We start from the raw sequence: 10,670 nt of genomic DNA on the forward strand, positions 1-10,670 counted from the left end.
GGTGAAAGACCTACCCAACAAATAATATTTCAAAGATTCGAGTGCCCACTTTATCGCAAGGCACTCTTTCTCAACAATTGCATAATTCTTTTCTCTGTCTTCCAGCTTCCTGCTCAAAAACAAAACCGGGTGTTGTGACAAAACTGCCCCTAGCCCAACCTCGGAAGCATCCGTTTGCACTATAAATTCCTTACTGAAATCTGGGACCACTAGAACAGGGTCACTACACAGCATCCCTTGTAAGGTTGTGAAAGCGGCCTCAGCACTTTCAGTCCACCTCACCATATTCGGCCCTCTACCCTTGGTCATGTCTGTCAGAGGAGCAGCTATCGTGGCAAAACCAGGGATAAATCTGCGATAGTACCCCGTAATACCCAGAAAGGCCCTGACTTGTTTTTTATTAACTGGTTTTGGCCTGTTTCTGATAGCTTCTACCTTGGAGATCTGGGGTTTTACCAATCCTCTCCCTATATTGTACCCCAAGTATTTTGCCTCTTCCAAACCCACACTACATTTGGCCCGATTGGCCGTTAACCCTGCTTCCCTGATACTATTGAGGACTGCCTGAACTCTCGGTAGATGCGTTTCCCAATCAGGGCTATGGATCACCACATCATCCAGATATGCTGCTGCATACCTTTGGTGGGGTCTCAGGATCTTGTCCATTAGTCTTTGGAATGTGGCTGGGGCACCATGGAGACCGAAAGGTAGCACTGTATATTGGAACAAACCATTGGGAGTTGAGAAGGCAGTCCTCTCCCGGGCTCTAGGGGTAAGGGGTATCTGCCAGTAACCCTTTGTTAGGTCTAGGGTGGTTATATACCTGGCCTTTCCTATTTTCTCTAAAAGTTCATCTACCCTGGGCATAGGGTAGGCATCAAATTTTGACACTTCATTTAACTTTCGAAAGTCGTTGCAAAATCTCCACGACCCATCAGGTTTCGGCACTAAAACTATGGGGCTGGACCACTCACTTGAGGACTCTTCTATGACCCCTAGTCTCAACATCTTCTCAACCTCTTCCTTAATGGCTGTCCTACGTGCCTCGGGAACCCCATACGGTCTCATGTTTACCCTCTTTCCTGGTGCTGTGACAATGTCATGTGTTATCATCTGTGTCCTACCCGGTATACCTGAAAATACCTTCTTATTCTTCTGTACAAACTCGGTCACTTTGTGTTTTTGTGTGGGTGACAGTGTGTCTGGGATATGCACCTCTGGAGCCCCTATTGGAGAAGTAGGGTAGGTTTCAATGGACACTAAGGCTTCTCTATCTCGCCATGCTTTCAGTAAATTGACATGATATATTTGTTCCAACCTTCTGCGACCTGGTTGCCTTATTCTGTAATTTACTTCACCAACCCTTTCTATTACCTCATACGGGCCTTTCCACGTAGCTAGTAGTTTACATTCCACCGTGGGTACTAACACCAACACCCTATCGCCTGGCTGGAAGATTCGTAGAGTGGCTGACCTGTTATAAGTGAACCTTTGGTGTTCTTGTGCCTTCCTTAGGTGCTCCGTCACTATGGGAATTACTGCCGCTATCCTATCATGCATCTGTGTGATATGTTCAATTACGCTTTTGAAGGGGGTGGCTTCATGTTCCCAGGATTCCCGTGCAATGTCAAGGATTCCCCGAGGGTGCCTACCATACAGTAACTCAAAAGGTGAAAACCCAAGTGATGTCTGTGGTACCTCACGTATGGCAAACATTAAATAAGGTAGCATAAAGTCCCAGTTTTTCCCATCTTTGTCGATGGCTTTCCTGAGCATAGATTTGAGCGTCTTGTTGAACCTCTCAACAAGATCGTCCGTCTGAGGGTGGTATACAGAGGTTCGTAAATGTTTTATTTTCAAAAGGCGACATAAGTCTGCCGTTACCCTGGACATAAAAGGGGTTCCCTGGTCTGTGAGTATTTCCTTTGGGAAGCCAACCCGGCTAAACATAAGCATAAGTTCCTTTGCAATCACCTTAGATGCCATGGTCCGTAGCAGAACGGCTTCAGGATATCTCGTGGCATAATCAAGCACTACTAAAATGTATTGATGCCCCCTCGCAGACTTAGGTAGGGGTCCCACTAAATCCATTGCAATCCTTTCAAAAGGAGTTTCTATTATAGGTAGGGGAACTAGGGGATTTCGAAAGGCTGGTTTGGGGGCAGCGTGTTGGCATTCAGGACATGAATTACAATGGTTAGTAATATCAGCATATACGCCTGGCCAGTAAAACCTCCGTAACACCCTCTCCCGAGTCTTTTCCATGCCTAGATGGCCCCCTAAAATATGACCGTGAGCCAAGTCCAATACTGTCCGTTTAAAACTGGTGGGCACCAACAACTGCTCTATCACGTCTACCCCCAACTTATCAACCCGATACAGTAAATCATTTTTCATCATGAAGTAGGGAAAACCTACTGGCATGTTATCACTCTGAACAGGGTTCCCATTAATCATTTTTACGCTTTCTCGTGCGTGATACAATGTGGGGTCTTGGACTTGTGCCGTTCCGAAATTAGTGGGGAAAACCTCTAAATTAGGCAAGTCTAACTCTGGGTTTACAGACTCAGCTGGTTCAACCCATTCGGTACTAGTACTAGGTCTGGGTTCCTCACTGGTTATACCGTTTTCTAACTCTGGCCCTTGACTGACACTGGGTTGGGGATTCCCCCTCACCACTTCCATTTGTAGTTCATTATCCTCACCCAGTAAAACCTTCAGAAGTGATTCACCAATAACCCCACCCTCTTTTACACCTGATGATGAGACTGAGGCAGCACACTCTTCACTTTGAGGGACGACTCCTCCCTCTATTGTTTGAATGGGGGGTTCCAAACTACCCAATTTTGCACCTAACTTCGAGAAATTAGGGAAGTACCGGCCCAATATTACATCATATGGTAACGTTGACACAACAGCAACTTGGTAATTAAGTGTTCCTGCTTCTGTATGTATGTTTACCATAGCTGTTGGGTACTGACGTGTGTCCCCGTGGATGCACGTAATATTGATTCCCGGAGACTCATCCAACTTGGAGGTTGGCACTAATTTCGCAGCAACCAGAGTGATCATGCTACCCGAATCAAGTAAAGCCATTACCTCAGTCCCATCAATCTTTACTTTACACATATGTTTGTTTACTGGAGTCTCCCCCACTGAAAAAGCAGTTATTACAGGACAGGAATACAGAACAGCATCGTCAGTATCAACCTTCCCCACATTGCATTGCATAGGCTCTTCTTTGAGCGGACAGTGGGCAGCAATATGTCCCGGTTTATCACAGTTATAACAAATGACTGGTCGGGGGGGGAGAGGTATATCTCTGCCATTGTCCCGGACTTTCTGCTGCTGTCTTTTTGTCAAATCCCCAGTCTCTTGATGTTTTTACAGCCCTAGGCTGCTCAACTACCCCAATATGCTTAGGAACAGTCTTACCCTGTCCGCTGGTTCGCCAAGCCCTGGGGAACTGGGGTCTTTCGCCTTGTAGTCGATCACCTGATTCCGCTGTGAAGTATCGCTCCACAAGGCCAACCAAGCTGTCTGCAGTAAGTGCTTCATTCTGGCCTACCCAGCGTCAGACTTCTCGGGGTAGACTGCGTTGGAAGTGGTCCAGTACTACTGTCTCCTGCAGCGGTGTTGGTCTCTGGTTGTAGCCACTTCCGGGCGAGGTGGATCAGATCGAACATCTGGGTCCGGGGTGGTAATCCAGGTTGGTACATCCAGTTGTGGAAGCGATGAGCCCTCACGGCTGGAGTAACACCGAGTCTGGTCAGAATCTCATTTTTCAATTTATCATAGTCATTGGATTCGATCAACTCTAGATCAAAATAGGCTTTCTGAGCGTCGCCCGTCAAGTATGGTGCGAGCAACCCAGCCCATTGTGCTCTCGGCCATTTTTCCCTTTCTGCGGTTCTTTCAAAGGTTGTCAAATATGCTTCCACGTCATCTTGTTTATTCATCTTCTGCAAATAATGGTTTGTTCGGATGGCGTTGGTCTCTGCAGGACGGGCTGTTCCCATGTTCTCAGCGAGGGTTCTCAGACTCTCCCTCACTTCTTTTTCAAGCTTCTCCTGATTTCCTCTCAGTAGCTGGTTGGTCTCTTGTTGAGCCTGCAGTGTCTCCTGGTGCATGCGCACTGTCTCTTGGTGTGCCACCTGCTGCGTCCTAGTTGCTTCAACAAGAGCTTGCATGAGAGCCTCCATTTTGTTCTTTCTTTAGCTTTCTTTATACTGGGGCTGCGGTTATCCAAATGCCAGCATTCTCCACCACATGTAACAAATACACTCTGCTGTACTATATTTTTATTCTGTTCCCCCTCCTCTTCCAGATCAATAGTAACCACAAGATTGTCAGTTTGGTTTAATAGGGCGGTGCCTTTTCTTTTATTGGACAATCCAAAGCCTTAGGTGATAATCCATACAGAGGTCAAACACAGTTCAGGTTCTCATACAGTCCAGGTTAATCCGCCAGAAGGGTGGTCAAAACAGTCCAAGTCATACACAGAATTATTTTTCTTCCTTTTAGTTTTAAAGCAATAATTCTTACCAGCACTTTTCTCTCTCTCTCTCTCTCTCTCTCTCTCTCTCTCTCTCTCTCTCTCTCTCTCTCTCTCTCTCTCTCTCTCTCTCTCTCTCTCTCTCTCTTTCACTTAACCACCTTGTACTCCTCCTCCCCCATGCTGTGCCCCAGCCCTTTTATAGGTGGACGATTATGTCTAATTTAGGGCAGGTGTGGCTACCACACCCTGGGCACCTTGCATTGTGGGAATTGTAGTGTGCTGTGGGTGGCCATTTTGTGACATGTAGTCCTTTACCTGCTGCCATTTTGTGATGGTAGAAAGTGCTGTCAAAACCTCAGCCCTGACGTATTTACCATCTACAACCACACCCTTTACTTTATCACAATATATATATATATATATATATATATATATATATATATATATATATATATATATATATATATATATATATATTGTGAACTGGTATAGTCCACATAAGTATGAGATGTGCAAGTAGTGCCTGTTTTGGTGCAGAAGAACGTGACAGAGACCCAGGTCCAAGGAGATTTCTGTTTTAATGATTTTCCTTTTCCTCTTATATTCCAAAAATGAACACACAGAAGTTCCAGTTATCAAGACAAATAATAAACAAACTCAAAAAACACAGTCCAGGACTTTCTTTGTGGAGTGAGACCCTCAGGTAAGTAGTTGCTTGTTGTATCCCAGTTCCTTTGGTGTTGGCTTGGTATTGTGGTTTCTTTCTCTTTTCCAGGTTGTCACGGACATCCACCAGATGGCGCTGTGGAGTTGTGATCGTCCCCGTCCTACTCACAGGTTTGTACTCCCGACTGCCCCGGAGGTCTGTTTGCGGTAGAGTCGGGCCCCAACACCCAGCCAACCTTTCGTAAAGGTAAGTAATAACACTGCTGTGTAGATTAGAATTAATACAGGTGATAAACAGTGAGCAATGAGCGTTCTCTAACTCTCGCCTCTCTTTTGTTGCAGGTTCCACTGTTCCCCAGACATAAAATAAAGTTGTGTTTCGTTTAAATCACCCTTTTTGTGTCCCTGCGTATTTTTACACCGTTCCACACTTCCAGATGGACACAGTTCTCCTGGGTTAATCACTTGCCCTGTTCGTGGGCTTTTGATACAGTCTTTAAGCACTCTGTCTGAATACACACAAGTCCCGTACTTCAGTAGCTCCCAGCATATCAAAGGTAAAACACAGCGTACTCACTCTACAGCAATCCGTGTTCTCTGCATTGCTCCGATGCAGGGAAGCTTGTAGTCTGCCGTGTTGTTTCAAGGTAGAGCCACCGTGCACTGTCCCGCTGTAGAAACAGTTGTTGTCTCCGACTGGTGACAATGGTAGTCCGCAAGGTTGCTTCAATGCAATGCCCCAATACACTGTACCGTTTTTAGGAACAAGTGCTAAAATTGTATTCCTCTGGTTTACCACTGGTTAATATCCCAATCTCGCTCCCCATGCAGCTGCCCACTTTCGTCTTGGTTAGGTACTCTCCCGTCCCACGGCTCATGTGTGCACCTGTTCTCACCCTCCCCTCTATCTGATTCCAGCAGCTTTTTAAAGCTACCGCTGTTACCCGTCATGCAATGTGCGTTTTCCCCGTTGTTGGGAAATGTAGTTCCTGGTCGTTCTGTGTCTCTAACCCCTTCGAAACTCTTAATCTCACTATATATATATATATATATATATATATATATATATATATATATATATATATATATATATATATATATATATATATATATATATATATATTTATATATATATATATATATATATACAGTGCCTTGCAAATGTATTCAGACCCCTGACCAATTATCTCATATTACTGAATTACAAATGGTACATTGAAATTTCGTTCTGTTTGATATTTTATTTTAAAACACTGTAACTCAAAATCAATTATTGTATGGTGACATTGGTTTTAATTTGGGAAATATTTTTAAGAAAAATAAAAAACTGAAATATCTTGCTTGCATAAGTAATCAACCCCCACACATTAATATTTGGTAGAGCCACCTTTCGCTGCAATAACAGCTTTAAGTCTTTTGGGGTAAGTATGTACCAGCTTTGCACACAGTGTCGGAATGATTTTGGCCCATTCTTCTTGGCAGATTTGCTCCAGGTTGTTCAGGTTGGTTGGACGACGCTTGTGGACCGCAATTTTCAAATAGTGCCACAGATTCTCAATGGGATTGAGATCAGGACTTTGACAGGGCCACTGTAGGACATTCACCTTTTTGTTCTTGAGCCACTCCAATGTTGCTTTGGCCTTGTGCTTGGGATCATTGTCCTGCTGAATGGTGAATTTCCTCCCAAGCTTCAGTTTTTTAGCAGACTGAAGCAGGTTCTCTTGCAGAATTTCCCTGTATTTTGTTCCATCCATTCTTCCTTCAATTTTAACAAGATGCCCAGTCCCTGCTGATGAGAAGCATCCCGACAGCATGATGCTGCCACCACCATACTTCACTGTAGGGATGGTGTGTCTTGAGGCATGGGCAGTGTTAGGTTTGCGCCACACATAGTGCTTTGAGTTTTGGCCAAAAAGCTCTATCTTGGTCTCATCTGACCACAAAACCTTTTCCCACATCGCAGCTGGGTCACTCTCATGCTTTCTGGCAAACTCCAGATGTGCTTTCAGATGGTACTTTTTGAGTAACGGCTTCTTTCTTGCCATCCTCCCATACAGGCCAGTGTTATGCAGAGCTCTTTATATGGTTGACTGGTGCACCATTACTCCACTCCCAGCCACTGAACTCTGTAGCTCCTTGTGGCAATGCGCCCCGCCCCTGTGTGCATTTGTGTGTTATGTGTTGTATGTTGCGTGCGTGTGTTAATGTTGGTGTATAGATTGGTACACGGGATATAAACGGGTCTGTGTTTCACGTGTATTTAAAAAGTGTAGATTTGTATTTAGGCACGAGGAGAGCACAAATCACTTCACGTGCTGATTAAATGTAATATGTGAGCACGGGGTTGCACAGAATTAATTCACGTGCTGGGATTCAAGTGAATAATTAATTAGTAATTGAATCCCAGCACAACAGTATATATAGATGCACGTTTCATTCAGTCGGGGTTGGGTGTTCAGGGCGAAAGAACGGGAGAGAGAGAGGAGGTAAAAATAATAACAACAAGAATAATAAGTAGTGTTTCTCACCGTGTTTGTTCGTCCCTGTTTGTTAGTGTCTGTCCGTTTTGTTTGTCTCTTTATTTTGGCTACCAGTGCCGTGCCCTGTGTTTTGTCTGTTGAAACCTTTTATTTTCAGTTCTGTTGATTAAATCCTGAGCGCGATCACGCGCCCAGCTTCACCAAACCACCTCTCTGTCTGTTTATTTCCTGGCTCTGGTCTGACACCACCCACTCCGGCCGTCTTTGTGACACTCCTTCAAAGTGATTATTGGCCTCTCTGTGGCTTCTCTCACAAGTCTCCTTGTTTGAGCGCTGAGTTTTGAGGGACAGCCTTTTCTTGGCAGTGCCTGGGTGGTGTGATGCAGCTTCCACTTCCTGATTATTGATCCAACTGTGCTTACTGGGATATCCAAACACTTGGATATTATTTTGTACCCTTTCCCTAATCTATACATTTATTACTTTATCTCTAACTTCTGTAGAATGCTCTTTGGTCTTCATTTTCCTTCAGATTCACAGCCTGACCAATGATCCTTCAACAGTGGGGTTTTTTATCCAGAAAATGTGACAGCAACTTTAATGGTTCACAGGTGGAGGCCAATGATGAGGTAATTGTGTCCTCGTTAGGGCGATTTCTTTCATGGGTGTAAACTGGGAGCTTCCACAGCACAGGGGTTGAATACTTATGCAAGCAAGATATTTCAGTTTTTTATTTTTTTTTAAAATATTTCCCAACATAAAACCAATGTCACCTTACACTAATTGATTTTGAGTTTCAGTGTTTTAAAATAAAATATCAAACAGAATGAAATTTCAATGTACCATTTGTAATTCAGTAATATGAGAGAATTGGTCAGGGGTCTGAATGCTTTTGCAAGGCACTGTATATATATATATATATATATATATATATATATATATATATATATATATATCATTTACCAATAAATCATTGTTAATTAAGGATTTATAACAATTTAAACCAATTGAATCGTCATATAACATAAACAACTGATTTACCCTGTTGAAAATAAAATGCGTTCACTTTGGAAATGCATTCTTTAAAAATACTTTTGTGACTTCTAAACAGTGTTCCAATATGCAGTACAGTAGTCTCTGGCTAAGAGAACACCCCTCAGGAAGCAAGCAAAGTGTTCTCTTAGTCAAAGTGTTCTCTAAGACAGAGTTGATCACTAGACACAATATGTCAAGGTGTTCTTTTAAGCGAATATCCTGTTTCTTTAGGCGGAGCATTTATAATGGGACAATTCTGTTTCACCACAAGGTTGTTCCCTAAACCGAAGTGTTAATTTAGGAGGTGTTCCTATCCGCGAAGACTACTGTACTGGTTTTAATCATTAGATGGGATTTGCAGATGAAATCTTTGGGATTGGAGCCCTCATATGAACTCTACACCAGCTTCAGGAAAGATTTGAGGCACACTAAGCTTCACAGTGATCCTACTGTACTACTGTAAAAGGGAGTAGGTATCCGCTGATAGTGAGAGGGAGAGACAGAGGGTTGCACACGTCGGCACAGGGGCCCAGGTTTTAGTTATTTCCAACACAAACACAGTAATGCAGTTGCAAGAACTTGCAATATCATGGGCCACCATTGAGACCCCAGCAGTGGCATCACTCAGGATCCAATGGTTTTTAGCAGGATTGTGGTTTCTACCAACAATGGGAAACAAGCACTGACAATTGTCAGATTGTGCAAATTTAAAAATAAAAACATAATACTGTTCAAAACCAAGCTTTAAAAAAGGCAGCTGTGCTAGGCTGCTATACCGTGAGATACCAGGAATACTATTCAGTGTTCTGATTACAAGTTTATTGCGGTGGTTGTATTGAGTCAGTAAGGGAGGGGCGTGTCCTACCCTGTGAGAGCTATTCAAAAGCAGCACCCATCGATGTGATTGGTCAGTTTACGGTGGGTGGAAAGGGTGGGGGGTTTAAAAGGGCTATAAAAAGAAAATGGGTGTTAATTCTGTCGGGATTATCCATCACAAGATTCATATTTGTTCTTTTTGTTTGCGATTGTCAGCTGCCCTCGTCAGTCAGCCTCATGCTGTCAAAAGGAGTGATCATGTTGTGAAGCATGTAGTGAAACAGCTGTACAGCAGGTCTGGAGGCATAAAGTAATCTGGTGGAAATAATATACACACAATAACTGGAACCTCCCCTTCCACATCTTCCACACCTCTGCCCTACTCCTAATTCACTTTGTCTCTTGTAAGCTGTACCTCAAAAACTTGAGTGAGTGTTTTTAAGTTATAAAGACAATGGTGTCATGAGGTGAAGCTGAAACTGAATTTGTCCATTTGCCTGTTGGCTACAAATGTAAAGAGGCACAGCCTGTTTAAACTCTTTTTCAGTTTCAGTAACTGGGTGTAGTACCACCTGTAATTCTTGTTTTTCTGTTATTGTGTTACTTCTACTTTGACATACCGTAACTGAACGACTGTTTTGTGAATCTAAAATTGAGTTGAATGATCTTTTTTTGTATTCACTGCCATATGTTCTTCTATTGTCTTCATTGTTATAAATATGCTTGCTCCTCTACAATGTTCACTAAATACCGTAATAAATGTAGAATTTTAGGTAATGTATTTCATTTTGTCAATCTGTTTGGTTGAAATGTTTTGTTTCTATTGAAACATCATGAAACCTGTTCATTGTGCAATGGGTAGCAGAGGCTTTGCTATTTGTGATCATTGTTAATGTATTCTTTGCTTTTGACCAGCACCTGACCAAATGTGTCCAAATCATAGACAAAACGACTGTCAATCACACCTGACACTTTCCTATGATGGACTTTGGATGCCAGTGTCTCTGCACTGCCACGCCGTGTTGGCTGCTTTGGATGCCAGTGTCTCTGCACCGCCACGCCGTGTTGGCTGCTTTGGATGCCAGTGTCTCTGCACCGCCACGCCGTGTTGGCTGCTTTGGATGCCAGTGTCTCTGCACCGCCACGCCGTGTTGGCTGCTTTGGATGCCAGTGTC

General features: G+C 43.4%; 1 protein-coding gene across 1 annotated transcript in view; it reads left to right on the top strand.

Annotated features, from left to right (window-relative positions):
* Positions 1-6,156, top strand: part of LOC117429764 (phosphopantothenoylcysteine decarboxylase-like) — a 62,014-nt gene extending 55,858 nt beyond the window's left edge. The window contains exon 6 of the mRNA XM_058999169.1: positions 5,122-6,156. Within this exon, the coding sequence (XP_058855152.1) occupies positions 5,122-5,205 (84 nt within the window). The 3' untranslated portion in view covers positions 5,206-6,156. The remainder of the gene's footprint in view (positions 1-5,121) is intronic.
* The last annotated feature ends 4,514 nt before the right edge of the window (positions 6,157-10,670 follow it).

The sequence above is a fragment of the Acipenser ruthenus genome, chromosome 24 (assembly GCF_902713425.1).
Source record: "Acipenser ruthenus chromosome 24, fAciRut3.2 maternal haplotype, whole genome shotgun sequence".
Classification (NCBI taxonomy): domain Eukaryota; kingdom Metazoa; phylum Chordata; class Actinopteri; order Acipenseriformes; family Acipenseridae; genus Acipenser; species Acipenser ruthenus.